Consider the following 16,504-nt stretch of genomic DNA (forward strand, 5'->3'; position numbering starts at 1 on the left):
TACGTACACCTACCTATTTGTGCTGTATTAATCTCTAAATTGTGTTTAAATTTGAAACAATTTATTATTTAATTTAATTTTTTTTTATTATTATTATGATTGTTTATCATCTTCCTTTTGTTTTTTAGTAACCTATATATCATAGTTTACTTTTAATGATTACTTTATTCATTGTGTTATTAATTTTTTGTTAGTTTTTAATTGTAAACCCTAATGTTTTCTTTGTTACAAAAAAAAAAAAAAACTATCAATAATAATTTTTGTTCAAAATATATTGAAAACCCTTAGTTTGTGTAAAAAACAAGAAACTGAATTGGTATTTATTTTTCGATTAGTCCTCCTGTGTCTCCCTCTACCCTACAAACAAAGCATAGCTTTCGCTCTTTCTCACTCTTATGATTGTTCTCTATTTTGTTAATGATTTATGATTTAGGGTTGAGGTATTTGCTAAACTTTATGTTGCTTACTTTCTCTCTCTCTCTCACTCTCAATTTGGTTCTCGAATTTCACTTCACCAAAAAAAAAGTAATTATCTATCTCACTCTCACCAATATATTTAGTTTTGGAAAGTTCTTCTACAACGCTATTGCTTTTGTCTCTGTCACCCACAAATGAATAAAAAGCTTTTTTACCTAATTGGGTTTAGGTCTTTGCTTCAATAAATAAATGTTTTGATAATTGTTTTCTCTTTTTAAGATAAAATTTATTTTAAATGTGCCTTTTTATTCATAACAAAAATTTAAACTTTTAAAGTTTCCCATATAATTTAAAGCTTTCTTTTTCAAAGACATTATTTATATTTTTTATGATTGTTTTTTACATGGTTTTAAGCAATTTGTTGGTTTATTTTATAATATTTTAACTTTTTTAAAGCTTTTTACATTATGACTTTTATTGTTTTTTTCTTATTTGCTTTGTTATTTATTCTTATTATTGTTATGTTGTTTTGGAAAATTAAAAAAAAAAATACCATTTAAAAAAAATATTGCAAAAATTCAAAAATTTATTGAAATGCGATTAGAATGCATCCTTAAAAAGCGTAACTAAATTAAAAAAAAAAAAACAAACAATAATACTAGGAAAGTTAGTGTTCGCAAGTGTTTTGGATATTTTATTTTTATACCCTCCACCATAGGATGGGGGTATACTAATTCCGTCATTCTGTTTGTAACTCCTCGAAATATGCGTCTGAGACCCCACAAAAAATTTAACTTCTTGAGCACTTACAGGCCTCGAATTTTGTTCGATTTGGCAGAAATTTTGCATGTGGTGTTCTGTTAAGACTTCCAACAATTGCACCTAGTATGGTCCAAATCGGTCTATAACATGATATAGCTCTCATATAATCCGATCTCCTGATTTGAATTCTTGAACACTGCGATTTTTGTCCGATTTGGCTAAAGTTTTGCTTGTGGTGTTCTGTTAAGTCCTCCGACAACAGCGCCAAATACAATCCTAATCTGTCTATAACCTGATATAGCTCCCATATAAATAAATCTCCCGATTTGACTTCTTAAGCCTCTGGAAGGCAGAATTTTTGTCCGTTTAGGCTAAAGTTTTGCACAAAGTGTTTTGTTATGACTTTTAACAACTGTGCTAAGTGCGGTCCACATCGCTCTATAACCTGATATAGCTCCCATATGAACCGATCTCACTATTTGACTTGAGCCCATACAAGCCGCAATTTTTGTCCGATTTGGTTGAAATTTTGCATGCGGTGTTCTTTTACGTTTTTTAACAACTTCACCATGTGCGGCCTAAATCATTCTATAACCTCATATGGCTCCCACATAAACCGGTCTCTTGATTATCCTTGTTCGGTTCCAAGAAGTTTTAATATTCGATGGTTTAACCGAATTTTTGTATGTAGAATAAAATTATGCCCTTCAACCAAAATTATTTTGTATAATTTTTTAGCGGAATCCATGGTTTAGTTCAGACAGCAGCCCATCGGCTCCTGCTGCCTTATTGTTTTTCAACCGGTTACTGCTACGTGGACCTCGTTCTGAAAAATGGGGCAGACGAGCTGATGTATACGTTTTGTCAGCGCGTCGCATCCGGTCTTAGATAGTTCAGCCGGCAACCCATCTGCTTCTGCTGCCTTATTGTTTTTCAACCGGATTACTGCTACATGGGCCTCGTTTTGAAAAATTGCGCAGATAAGCTGATGCATACGTTTTGGCAGCGTGTCAAGTCCGGTCTTAAAAAGTTCAGCCGGCAACCCATCTGCTTCTACTGCCTTATACCAGCAGCTGGGGAAAGTGTTCTTTTCGTATCCTCATCACACTATCTGCATCAATTTTTCTACTTTGTCTCTGCAGGAGTATGCGCCTGTACCAAAGCCATCGATTTGATTGACAGGGAGCGCTTTCCTCAAGCAATTGGGTCTTCCGAGTGGAGTATGCCATTGGCACCTGTTGTGTTTGCAGCTTTTCGATTTCCAGTTTCCGTGCAGTGTCAAATCCTACGTTTCTCCTTACTCTAAGGCGTGAGCCAACCTTTGGTGCAACAAAGATCGATTGTATATCTAATACTTGGTTAAATGCCTTTCGTCCTTTACAACATCATCTATTTGGTTTCTCATGCTTTAATCGAGTGGCACAACGGTCATATTTTCTTTCTAGGCGCTCATAGAAAATGTTCTTGGTCTGTTCGTCTTTCTCTACCCTTGGGGTATAGGCACAAATAAGGATGATGTTGAAGAATGTGGCCTTTATGCAGATTGTGGCTAGCCTCTCATCCACTGGAGTAAACCTGGAGACAACACTTTTCAGTCACCTACTAACCACAGCCACCACACTCCCTGTAGGGAGGTATTGTCTGCCCTGCACATCTTCAATACATTTGCCATTTCCGATACTGCCCCCTCTCTATGAAGAGTTCGGACATTCCAGGTGCAGATACGCAAGTCATGATCCTTAAAACATTTGCGGGGGTCATCAACATAGGCGGTATACGTTTCCAATCGTTTTTCGTCTTTTCAAAGTATTCTCTACTAACCCGAAGCCCCAAACCATATTTTGATCGTTCTTCGGGTGAACTCGTGGCACATATGAGCTCACTACCTTTTACGAATTATAAAGATAACTACCCAGGTAACACCGTGGGGAGGTTTATGTCCACATTTGAGATGAAGGAACCCTGAATGTTGCCAAGATAAAACCATTCAGAACCATTGCTTGGCTTCCAACATCCCCAAGTCATCCAACCTTAACTTTACGTCTCATTATTAAAGGCAAAAATCTTTTAATGGAGGTCAAAATACCCTTGACGGTTGGCATACAAAATACCGCCTTTAAAGGTCCATAGTTCAATGAAGCTACCCTTTAGGACAGACGCCCACTTCGAGTAGTTGAATCTCTGTATTTATGCGCGATTTGGCTGCAATATGAAACATGAAGTACTCATTTAAACAACCATTTGTTAACTAGATTACTTGCAAAATATCAGCGCCTAAACGGCCCGAGACCCATGGGTGGATTTACAAAGTTAGTCACCTCGGACCTACAAAATTTTGTTCGGACTGCCAAATGCGAATTTTGTTAAGGATCAGGTGCAAACTTCTCCCTTATTAATGAGGGTTGTCCGATACACGTTTGAGTAGCAAACTTCTCCCCAAAGAATTGCATGACCCAATCAGAGATATGCATGGCTCAATCAGTACAGAGTACTGTCAAAAATTCAAAAATTTTATGTCAGCTGATTGCTTTAGGCAACCTTATTCAGTGAATCCTGTATGATAGCAAAATTTTAGGGCCTAGAGATTCTGGGCCTTAAGATTTAGTCCTTCCCTACGAAATCCTGTGCCAAATATCTCTAATAGTCGTAGAGATATTCGTTTTACAAAACTTGCGTAGACATTTTCATCATATTCCAGTATTAGAATCTTTAGATAAAAAATTGCGTAAGGCGTACATAAGATCGAAAATCATTTGAATTTTGCTATTAAAGGCAGGCCCTTCTGTATTGTGTTAAACTATAATCGGCCATCACTCATAGGTACGAAAAAATTTTAATGTAATGTTTGATAGGAAATAAAGACTTTGAATTTCAATTACATACACTGAGACATTTTTGGTCAATAGATAAAAGAAATAATGGAAGAGTTATTGCAAATTTTAAAAGTTTTCGTATAAACTCCTGTTTAACGTTAGGTTCTTATAATTTAATTAGATTTTTCTTTTATTATTTAAAGTTTAACGATCATAGTTTTCATCATTTTTTTTCCTATTCATTTTGAATGATACATTAGAAATGATTATTTAGAAAACGTTTCGATGCAAACCTTTTTGCCACTTTCACAAATTTGTCTAAGAAATGAAACACAAAGATAATGAACAAAGTTTTAACTTGAATAAATACAAAAAAACAACTCTTTGCATGTTTGTTTTAAAAACGAACTTAAAACATAAGTTTATTGAATATACATTTATATATACATACATACATGCATATATATGAAATAATTAAATATTACCACACTACTTACACTTGAACTAGCAACACTATTTTTGAGAAAAGAGAAAAAACGCAAAAAACCTAAACAGCAACATTAAATTGATTTAATATGATATTTCGCAAAACTCAATATTGAAATTAACTAAATTGAAGAAAAAAATTAATAGATTGAAGGAAAAAGTACTAACAATTAAAAAAAAAAAAAAAAAAATACAATATGCAAATTGTGTCTATAATGAAATATTGAGTAAAAAGAAAAAAAAATATATAGAAAAAAACTATGTATGCTGAACATAACCACAAAGAAACGAAGCAAATTTGACTATATATACATATTTATTATTATTATTATTATGGATATTATTAACATCTATCTATTAATAATTATTAAAGATTTTAAAAGTAAAACCAACAAAAATGCTTTTTTTACTTAAGAACTAACCTTTACTTGAAGTACTTCATCTTCTTCTTGGTTTTTTTTTTATATGAATTTACGTTGTTGTTCGTTCGTTCGTACGTCTTAGAGAAACAATCGAAACAAATGCTTTTTTCCTCCATCTTTATTTCCAATTTAATTTGAATTTTTGAAATATTTTCAAATATTTCTTTTCTTGAAGTGCGTGTGTGCATATAATCATCATCTAGTTGTATGGCTCTCTGTCTGTATTTCTTTCTTTGGTTCTTAAAAAAAATCTCTCTTGCTGTCTCTCTGAATCACTGGAAATAAAACAAAACAAAAAAAAATCATTAATCCAAGCCAAAAAAAAAAAAAAATTCCCACACACGATTTTTTTCTCTTTCTATCTCTCTCTCTTTCACACACACACACATATGTAATCAAAATAGATTTACATGTATGTGGCTATATATTGTTATAAATATATATATGTCACACATATATGTATGTTTATAGTATATACGCATCAGTATATGTTGCCTTCTACGGTAATTGTTATAAATGTTTCTTGTTTTAGTATCCAAAATCACAACCCCCCCGCCCTCGCCCCACTACTCCAAAACGTACATTAATTCCGCTTAAAAGGAAATCTCCTAGGTGATGTTTCGCTAAATCTTGTCTCTTACACATTTTCTCATTTGTTATGGTTTCCTTTGAGTAGACAGTTTATTGCGGCTTTTCATTCCCACTTTCCCCCCCCCCCCCCCCCCCCCCCTACCCATACCCATGCCAATACCATTTTCCCCAACTTCAAACTATTCTTTTCCATTTTTATTCGCAATTTTTATATTTGGTGGCTTTAGTTGTCTTTTTCATACTTTCTTTAGCTGAAAATTTAATTTGGAAAATCTATTTAGAAATTTCCTTCAATAAAAGTCGGTCTATCTTATGTTGTGCTTTTTATATATGAAAATTTATCATAATTTTAAGCTTCTTCTTGGCCTTTCTTTTTCATTATTTCCATAATTTTTGGTACACTTTGTGATGTTTACGTTCTATAATGCAAGCTTCCTCTATATAAATCCTTTTACTATAATGTCAATATATAACTATTTTAATATAACAAAGTATTTGCCGCCATATATACATATGAAAATATATTAAATAATAATAATTACAAACATATACATACTCATGTTAGTGAGATGACTATAATACAGAAAAGTTATAAACTAAAAATTGACTTAACTAAATGTACAGTGTAGTAGGCTTATACAATATTGGCGCACTTGCAAAACAGATCTGCATTTTATATAATACACAGAACAAAATTAAAGCAAAACAATTAATTTTTAATAAATACCAAAATTGTTAGTTTAACTTAGTTGCAAAGTGAATTTTTTAACATAGCTTTTGAAAACCATTCTAAACATTAAAATGGTGAATATAACCCCCCCAATCATTAAACTTTACCATGCGTATGCTTTTTGGCTAGGCCAAGTGGCTTTTAATAATAATCATACGCAACATAGGTCAAGTGGTAATTGATATCAACCATACGCAACCTAGGCCAAACTTATGCCATCTATATTTAAACAAACGCATACTGTAGTTCTAAATTATTTATAAAAAAAAGAATGCTAATGTTAGCTAAGCGATTTGTTGTTGATGCTGCAAACATCGTTCTTTTTGTTTGGAAAAAAATTTTGCTATTAAATGTTTTGAGACCAATTATATACACTATATGGAGCGTGTGTAACAGCTGTGTGGCTAAAAATTATAAACAACCTGTTGTGCTACACACCTACGTTCTTGTTAACCATGTGTTACCCATATCGTTATTGCAATTAAAGTTAATCATACGCATCCCTCAGTGTTTTCTATAGGTTATGTAAATGAACGCTTGCTTATGTTGTTTGATGCCATGGGATCTATACGTTGTAATCGCAAATGTTGTTTGTTTTACTTAGCTCATGAAATGGACGTTATAGGTTTCAGACCTAGAAGCGAATAGTTTTCGAATTAGGCTTTAGGTAGTGATTATACAATGATATTTGCTTTTTATACCCTCCACCATAGGGTGAGGGTATACTAATTTTGTCATTCCGTTTATAACACCTCGAAATATTCGTCTAAGACCCCATAAAGGATATATAATCTTGACCGTCGTGACATTTTAAATCGATCTAGCCATGTCCGTCTGTCCGTGCTATCGCCCGTCCATCTGTCTGTCGAAAGCATGCTAACTTTCGAAGGAGTAAAGCTAGGCGCTTGATATAGTGCACAAATACTTCCTTCAACTGGGATTGTATATCGACCATATTGGTCCATATTTTCATATAGGTGCCATATAAACCGATATGGGATCTTGACCTCTTGAGCCACTAGAGGGCCCAATTCTTAACCGATTTGGCTAAAATTTGGCATGAGGTGTTTTGTTATGACTTCCAACAACTGTGCTAAATATGGTTCAAATCGGTGTATAACCTAATATAGCTGTCATATAAACCCATCTTGGATCTTGACTTCTTGAGCCACTAGAGGGCGCAATTCTTATACGATTTTCTTAATATTTGGCACTAGCTGTCTTGTTATGACTTCCAACAACTGTGGTTGTTGGTTCAAATCGGTTCATAATCTGATATAGCTGACATATAAACCGATCTTGGAACTTGACTTCTTGAGCCAATTCTCATCCGATTTGGCTAAAATTTGGAATGAGGTGTTTTGTTACAACTTCCAACAACTGTGCTAAGTTTAATTTAAATCGGTCCATAACCTGATATAGCTGCCATATAAACCGATCTGGGATCTAGACTTCATGAACCACTAGAGAGCGCATTTTCATCTGATTTAGCTAAAATTTGGCATGAAATGTTTAGTCATGACTTTCAACAATTGTGCTAAGTATGGTTCAAATCGGTCTATAACCTCATATAGATCTCTAGAAGGGGAAATTTTCATCCGATTTAGATGAAATTTTGTACAACGGCTTCTCCCATGACCTTCAACAAACGTGTCTAATATGGTCTGAACCGATCTCCCGATTATGCTTCTTGAGTCCCTACAAGGCGCAATTCTTATCTGAATGGACAAAAATAGTACCCACTGAATTATACTATGGTCTCCAACATTTCGTTCATTTATGGACCGAATTGGACTATAACTTGATATAGCTTCAATAGTATGACAATTCTTATTCAACATTCTTTGTTAATCTAAAAAGAGATACTGCGCAAATAACTCGACAAATGTGATCCATGGTGGTGGGTATATAAGATTCGTCCCAGCCGAACTTATCACGCTCTCACTTGTTGTTCGTCCAAAACTACAAAAGATTTTTTGCAAATAAGAACCATTATAAAAAGAGGTTTATTTCTCCAGTCTAAAGCTGTTTTCAAAGTTTCGAAGCTCAAAAATCTAAAGTATTGGGTTGTCCAAAAAGTAATTGCGTATTTTTCATATAGTCGGCGTTGACAAATTTTTTCGCAGCTTGTGACTCTGTAATTGCATTCTTTCTTCTGTCAGTTATCAGCTGTTACTTTTAGCTTGCTATAGAAAAAAAGTGTAAAAAAAGTATATTTGAGTAAAGTTCATTCAGTATTATTAAAAATGCATTTATTTTTTTTTAAAAAATCCGCAATTACTTTTTGGGCAACCCAATAGTTACAGCTATTCAAAACTTACATAGATTTTCTTTAAATTTTTGGTTATTAATTATGCGATTTCGAGCTTGTTTTTTGGCGAAACCCCTCAGGGATTGCTATAAACCACATTTTTTCGACACAAACTTCACTTCTGTATACTCAACTCAACAATTTTTGAAAATTTATTGAAAATTTTCATAAAAAAAATGCGAAAAATATGAAAATGAAAATTGTCAGACATTCAGTTAATTTTATGATTCCTCTATGAATTTCTAATAGCGGAATGGTTTTGGATTTGCGAAATTCGAAAAACTGCAGGAGTTACAGCGTTTTCGACCTAGAAAATGACTATGATTTTTTTCTGTCGAAAAAAAATGGATTTTTCGAATTTTCCAAAGAAAACTGGGAATTATTGCTTCAACTAGCATCAGAAAGAATATTTATTTGTATTTTTTGCTATTGACACCGTTGGATAAGTTGGATTTGAATAAGGGAAGTAAGATTTTATTTGTTTGCTATTGCGCTTGTTAATCAAGTCGTCTTACAGAGCCATGTTCAAATTCAGATGTGTGCTTTACAACCTACTCTAGTTGGGATGGTAGGTAAAGAACCATGATCCTTTTGACATCATCCGCTTAGGATATTTCTTGGTGAAATCGCGATACGGATAGCCAGTCAAATGCTTCTAGCAACAGCACACTTTTGCTGACTTTTAAATGTTTTTTGCTATGCTGTTCTTTGAATAGAAAACATTAAACAATGGTCTAAAGTCGGACAATATCCAGCAATTTAATCTCAGTAAGATTTAAAGACAGAAAAAAGAAAGCACAAACAGACAAACCAAACGACATTCTAAATTCGAAAAAAACAAGGAGTTACAGTATTTTATTTGGCCCATTTTTCGAAAATGAAAAAAGGTCTGTCGAAAATCAAAAAAGATCTTTCGAAAAATTGGCACCATTATGGATGGCCATTTAAAACTTTCTCAATTTCGCAGTATTCTCAAAGTCTTAAGGTTCGAAAATTTAACGAAGATACATCACTTTCAAACTAACATACATTTTTTTAGGTTTTTTCGGATGTTAAATATGCGATTTTGAGCTTGTGTTTTTAAGCAACAACATAGGAGTTGTACTTAACCGAAATTTTTGCTATAATCATCAACACTGTATACTTAACGAAAAATTTTCTGGCATCAAAAACTGAAAATTTTCATAAGGGGTTAGCCTTTGCTAAAAAATTGCAAAAAAAAATACAATGTAAACTTTCAAGTAATTCTGTTTATTTTTCGAATCGTCTTCCAATTTCGAACTGCGGAATGCTAGAAAATTTTGGAAATTCGAAAAAATGAAGGAGTTACAGCGTTTTTGGTATTGAAAACGACCTTGAATTTTTACACCCAAAAAAAATAGGTTTTTGCTATGTTTTTCACAGAAAACTTTACAGTATTGCTTCATCCAGCACCATTACAGAAAGCTATTTTCATCAAAAATCCAATAATGTCTTTCGCATGAATTTCGCAAAACTAAGGAAGCTACAGCTATTGCAAACTCACTTTGGTTTTTTTGAATTTTTTGGTATGAATTATGCGGTTTTGAGGCAGTATTCTAAAGTTTTCAAGGAAATAGAACTGAGTATTGCTTCATCCAGCATCATTACGGAAAGAGATTTTCTTCACGAATACACCGTTGTCCTCAGAGTTTTGAAATTCACAAAACTAAAGATGTTACAGAAATTTCAAACCCACTTTGATTTTTTTAGCATTTTTCGGATATTAATTATGCGATTTTGAGCTTGTTTTTTGACGAAAATACATAGGAGTTGCACTTAACCGAATTTTTTGCCATAATCTTCAATGCTGTATACTAAACTCGAAAAATTTTTTTGCATCAAAAATTGAAAATTTTCCTAAGGGGTTAGCCTTTGCTAAAAAGATGCGAAAAAAGTAAAATGTGAAATTTCAAGTAATTCTGTTTATTGTTCGAATCGTCTTCGAACTTCGAACTGCGGAATGCCAAAAAATTTTCGAAATTCGAAAAAATGAAGGAGTTACAGCGTTTAGGCTTAAAAGTTACCATGAAATTTTCTGTCGAAAAAAAAAAAGATTTTAGCGAATTTTCCCAATGAAAATTGTGAAATTTTTGGTTTAAACAACAACAGAACGGACAGGATATTTCTTCTCTAATCCATTAATCTTTTTCTTATTTTCGAGCACTAAGTTATTTTGGAGCCCCCAACATGCGGGTTGTATAGGGTGCAGATAGTTTCCACGTTTGATATCGTTGTCATAAAAAATAACCACTTTATTAAGCATTACCCGAAGTTTCATGGAATGTGGAATTATACATAGAGAACAATCTATATAATAAAATTTATTAAATTACTTTAAAAATAAATGTATGTTAAAGGCCAAACTCTTTTATAGATGTCTGCAATTTAACTAATCTAATTAATTTTAAAAATGTTTAATTTTACAAATTCAAAACTGTGTTATATATTGACATTATAGTAGTTATTTTATTACCCACCTCCCAAAACTCTTTACGCTAGTCAAGGGGAAGGCTGTTTAGCATAGCGCTGCTCTTCAGCGAATGAGTAGTCCATACAATAGGTTTAAGGTCTTCTTTACGTTCTACTTCTCTTGTACTGTCTGTGCATTTTTTTTAACCACTGTTTCTAAACCTAAGGTACATCATTCGTTTGTTACATTGGACACAGTGAATATACATTTATATTGAAACAGATACAGCAACAACAACTGAAATTGCTTATATTTCCTTGTTTTGTTTTTGGATTTCCTTTTGCCGTAGTGTTGCATCCATTCAGCGGGGAAGTTTGTACTCGTATCTAGTATGTAATTTTTTTTACTTTACAGCATGTGTACTTAAACCTAAAGGCGCAAGCCTGCAAGCCGCAAAGAAAGCAAAAAAAAACAAAAAAAAATATATAACCAACTGGAAAAAATGAAACCTTCCACAAAAAAAAAGCTTTTTTTTACAGGATTATCGAAACCAAAAAAAAAACATTTTTGTGTCATTTAGCATGTTTTAATAAATATGAATTATGTAAAATAAACCCAAACTGCACCATCAAAGGTAAGCTGCACTCACTGGCTGTAGAATGTAAGCAGAGAAAAAATAAATAAAAAAGGCATACAAAAAACATCATCAAAAACTGTACTACTTGTACTTCTTCTACTACTGTTGCCTTACGTAGGAGTCAAAAAAAAAAACATAACCCAACTGCCAACTCCACTCTACTTGCCACCTTCATTGATGAATGTATGCTAAAGTGATACTGGATCGTAAGCTTTTTTCCTATGAATATATTTACTTAAAACTACATATTTATATACCTGTTCATTTATTCAAATATAATTTATAACTGAATATTTGTTTAAATACTTCGTTTATGATGATTTAATTTATTTGTGTATTTACTTTTCTAATAATTTTTCATGTTTTTGCCACAAAAACACTCAGTTTATTTGTATTTTGTTTTATTTGTCCGATTTGTGATGTGTCTGTGTACGTTTTTATTATTCATTTATATATTTTATTTATTTATTTGTTTTAATTGAAATGTTTTTCATATGTATATATTTGAGATTGAAGGCACAAAGGAGAAGGTTTTGTAGGTTTGTTTGGTTTAATTGGGAAATTTGGTAGTTTTCGTTTAATGATATTTATCATACGCCACAGAGAACATATATATATATTACTAATACGCGGGGATGGACAAAATGATGTTATTTAAATAAAATCAGTCATACGCCATATGATACTTAAATTTACAATTTTATTATTGCCTGATATTTAAAAGTTTGTGAAAATCTTTGTATTTAATTACCAAATATATTTTATATGAGGTAAAACCTACCATAGGTAGTATAAATTCCATTTTCGCATCTAGTTGCCATTGCAAGAGCTGCCTCTTACCCAATTCATATATTTATGTACTTGCCATGCAGGATAGTTTGGACCGTTCTAGTAGGCGTGGTACATCGCACCAACTACACTTTTTTTGAGCCTATGACCAATTTTTGAGCCTGGTCTGGTCATATATAATTTCCAAGATCCTAACGGCTTTCCCACAGATAATATATCTGCAAAAGACGGTTTAAAAGTGATTTGTCGAGTCTCTCAGAGCCAGTTGCACCTGATACGGGTCAAAGGACTGAGTAAGTGAGCCAATACCCACAAAAACCCTGGGCTCAATATAGGTTAACACTCAAAGAAATTTCAATTAAAAATTGTTAGAAAGAAGGGAGACGTAGAGGACGGGCGGCACCGGCTCTTGCACAAAAACTGAGTGCCCATGATGCTCGATATGACAAGGTGGTTTATTGGCGCCTCAAATAACTAGTGTTCACCCTGTTTCTGCGGCGATCGGTCTTTGGATCATAACGAGCTTGCTCACCTACCGTAACATGACGAAAATCGCCACCTCCACAACAACATGATCCAAATCGGTGTATAACCTGATACAGATCTCATAGAAACCGATCCGCCGATTTGATATCTTGAGCCTCTCGAAGCCGTAAATTTTATTCGATCTGGCTGATCTACTACGATACAAAACAATCGTACCAAGTATGGTCCAAATCGGTCTACAAACCTATCTTCCGATTAGTTTTCTACGGCCCCTATAAGCTTAAATTTATGACTGATTTGGCAGAAATTTGGTGCGTCAGGTACACATATGGCCTTCAAGTAAGCTCAAATGTGGAAATCTTACCATAATTCTGGTGCTGCTGTTCCCAAGATTCGACACCAGCCGAACTAACTACGTTTTTACTTGTTATTATACCCTCCACCATAGGATGGGGGTACACTAATTTCGTCATTCCATTTGTAACACATCGAAATAATCGTCTTAGACTCCATAAATTATATACGAGTATATTCTTGATCGGTATGACATTTTAAGTCAATCTAGCCATATCTGTCCGTTCGTTTGTCTGTCCGTCCACATGTCTATCGTAAGCACGCTAACTTTGGAAGGCGTAAAACTAGGTGCTTGAAATGTTGCACAAATGATTTTGTTAGTGTAGGTCGTTTGGGATTGTAAATGAGCCCAATCGGTCCAGGTTTTGATTAGATGTCATATAGACCGATCTTGGGTCTTGACTTCTTGAGATTCTAAAGGGCGTAATTCTTATCCGATCTGTCTGAAATTTAGCGTGAGAAGTTTTGTCTAAAACTTCCAACAACCGCGCTATGTGTGGTCTAAATCAGTCCATAATCTGATATAGCTGCCATATAAACCGATCTCACGATTTGACTTCTTGAGGGCGTCATTCATATCCGATTTGGCTGAAATTTTGCACATGCCGTTATGGTATGACTTCCAATAACTGTACCAAGTATAGTCCAAATCTGTCTATAACCTGATATAGCCGCCATAAAAACCGATCTCCCGATTGAACTTTTGAGCTTAAAGAGGGCGCAATTATCACTCAATTTCCGTGAAATTTTGGGGATGCTATTTTTCTATGACTTGTACGGAATGACAAGTATGGTCCATATCGGTCGATTACTTAATAAAGCTCATAATATTTAAAAAAGTAATTCACAATAATAGTTGTATCATTTAATTTCAAAAGAAGGCCTCCGTAGAGGTTTGCATGTCCGCCAATGACGCTGAACGCCTCAGTTCGAGTCCTGGCAAGAACATCAGAAAAATATTTTCAACGGCGACATTTGTGAGGCATCTTGTCATGTAGAAACTTCTTCCCAAAGAGTTGTCGCTCTGCGGCACTCCTTTCGGATTCGGTTACAAAAAGGAAAAACATGAAATTGGTTTAAAATTTTGGGGCCAAATATCCTGGGGGGACGCCCCATCCCAAAACCCATCCGAACGGATATGCTTAGCAATTGGGACAATATTGGTATCAAATGAAAGGTATTTGAGAGTAGATTACGAACTTGGCATAAAAATGTCACTCTATGTGTTGGGGGGGGGGTCCCCACGCCCAAAAACACCACCCAACAGGACACTTTTACCGCTTTGGGCAATATGAGTGTCAATAGTTAGGTATTTAAGAGTGGGGTACAAATCTAACAAACAAATTTATTCCGTGGTGTCTGAGGGGCCTCCCCACCATCCAGCAGGACATACTTACCGATTGGGACAATATGGGACTCCATTGAAAGGTATTTAAAAGTAGAGTAAATCTGATAAAAAATTTATTCCTTGGTGTCTGAGGGACCTAACCCACCACCCAAAACCACCCAGCAGGACATACTTACCGATTGGGACAATATGGGACTCAATTGAAAGGTATTTAAATGTAGAGTAAGAATCTGATATAAAAATTTATTCCTTGGTGTCTGAGGCGCCTCCCCACCCCCCAAAACTTCTCAATAGAACATATTTTTCAAATGGGACTATATGGGTATCAAATGAAAGCTATTTTGAAGTTGAGTACGCATCTGTTATAAGAATTTGGTCCAAGGTGTCTACGGGGCCTACCCAACCTAAATAAAACCAAAATGATTGTCCAACGCCACAAAATGGGTTTCAATTGAAAGTTCTTAGGACGTTTTCTACAACTCTGGTATACACATTTGGCCAATCTAAGACTACACTACATACCCTTAAATAGGGCGCGTAGTTCGATCGGGATGATATGGGAATTAAAAGAAAGGTCTATGACAGTAGAGTTTTGGGTCACGTTTTGTTGACAGAATATTCGATCTTCGATGGTCAAACATCAATTTAAACATTTATTTAGAAACAAGTCTTCAACACATAAGACTGACTTTTCATAATATTTTCTATAGCTTATACACTTTTTATAAAATTTCTCTTTATCTCTTTGTATTAAATATATAATATGTATAAACACTTTACGAAATTAAATTCCTATATCTATCTATCCACCAAATGAGAAAAAAAAACATTACATACCTTCTCCTGGTTTCTTCAATTCCCTATTTTAGATTTGTTTCCAATGTCTTTTCTTATTATATTGATTGATTTAATATCGTAATACAAGAAATCAAAAAAAAAAAAAAAACAAAACCAACACCAAAGAACAAATAATAACTAAACTTTTTTTATTTTTTCTTTTTTTTACCATCTCCAGGTACGCTTCTACTGTAAAGCCAATATACTTATATATACTCTAGAGCAAATACATACTTTACTATATCAACAATCTGTTTTAATATCTTAAATTTAAGTGCTTGAACTAACTCTACTCTAAACGTGAATCCCAAGCCACTTCATACATACACACAAACACATACACATATACAAATCTTTTAGATACACTTAGAAACACACACACACACACACACACACAAATACAATTGAAAAATGAAATGGTGAAAAAAAAATATACATACCTCGTATGCTACAAAGAAGACAATACAAACAAATATCTTTGAAAAATAAATGAAAATGTTTTCTCCAATATATGTTGTAATTGTGTACACGTACTAACCCAATATTATTTTTTTTTTATCAGTATATATGGCTTTTAAAGTTTGGATCAAAACAAAAACGAAACATAGAATGGACCATAGAATCTTATAGAAACACACAAAATGCTTTTTTTTTGTTATTTGAGTAAAACAGTAGTTTGGCTTACAGAATAAACAACATGTGGAAATCATACACATCCCTGAGAGGATAACAGCAACAACAACAATCACAACAAGAAAAACAACAACAGTCGAAATGCCTTTGCTTAATACTTGCCTAGTAGTCCTTAGATGCGATATAGACACCATGTTACACCAAAACCACACCAAAAAAAAAAAAAAAAAAACAAAAAATCCTGCCGAATGCCTGAAGATAATGCTCGTGCCTATCCCCGCTGCAAGGCAAACAACAATACTGTATCACCACACGTAAACACTTTTAGAAACAAAAACACACACTCACACATGTACAAACCCTTACAAAATGTCCTATACATGTCCCTAGCAAATAAACACATACACACACATCCCTTAGCTTTTTTTGCACTTTGTGAATAAGAAAGAAATTACAC

General features: G+C 33.8%; 1 protein-coding gene across 9 annotated transcripts in view; it reads left to right on the forward strand.

Annotated features, from left to right (window-relative positions):
• LOC106083996 (protein muscleblind) overlaps positions 1-16,504 on the forward strand; it is a 913,910-nt gene that overhangs the window by 837,937 nt on the left and 59,469 nt on the right. The window contains exon 8 of one of the 9 annotated variants that reach the window (XM_059368577.1): positions 15,593-16,204. The exons of the other annotated variants lie outside the window; for them this stretch is intronic. Within the exon in view, the coding sequence (XP_059224560.1) occupies positions 15,593-15,609 (17 nt within the window). The 3' untranslated portion in view covers positions 15,610-16,204. Of the gene's footprint in view, positions 1-15,592; positions 16,205-16,504 lie in introns of those variants that run through there. 9 annotated transcript variants of the gene reach the window in all.

This window comes from Stomoxys calcitrans, chromosome 5 (assembly GCF_963082655.1).
Source record: "Stomoxys calcitrans chromosome 5, idStoCalc2.1, whole genome shotgun sequence".
NCBI lineage: Eukaryota > Metazoa > Arthropoda > Insecta > Diptera > Muscidae > Stomoxys > Stomoxys calcitrans.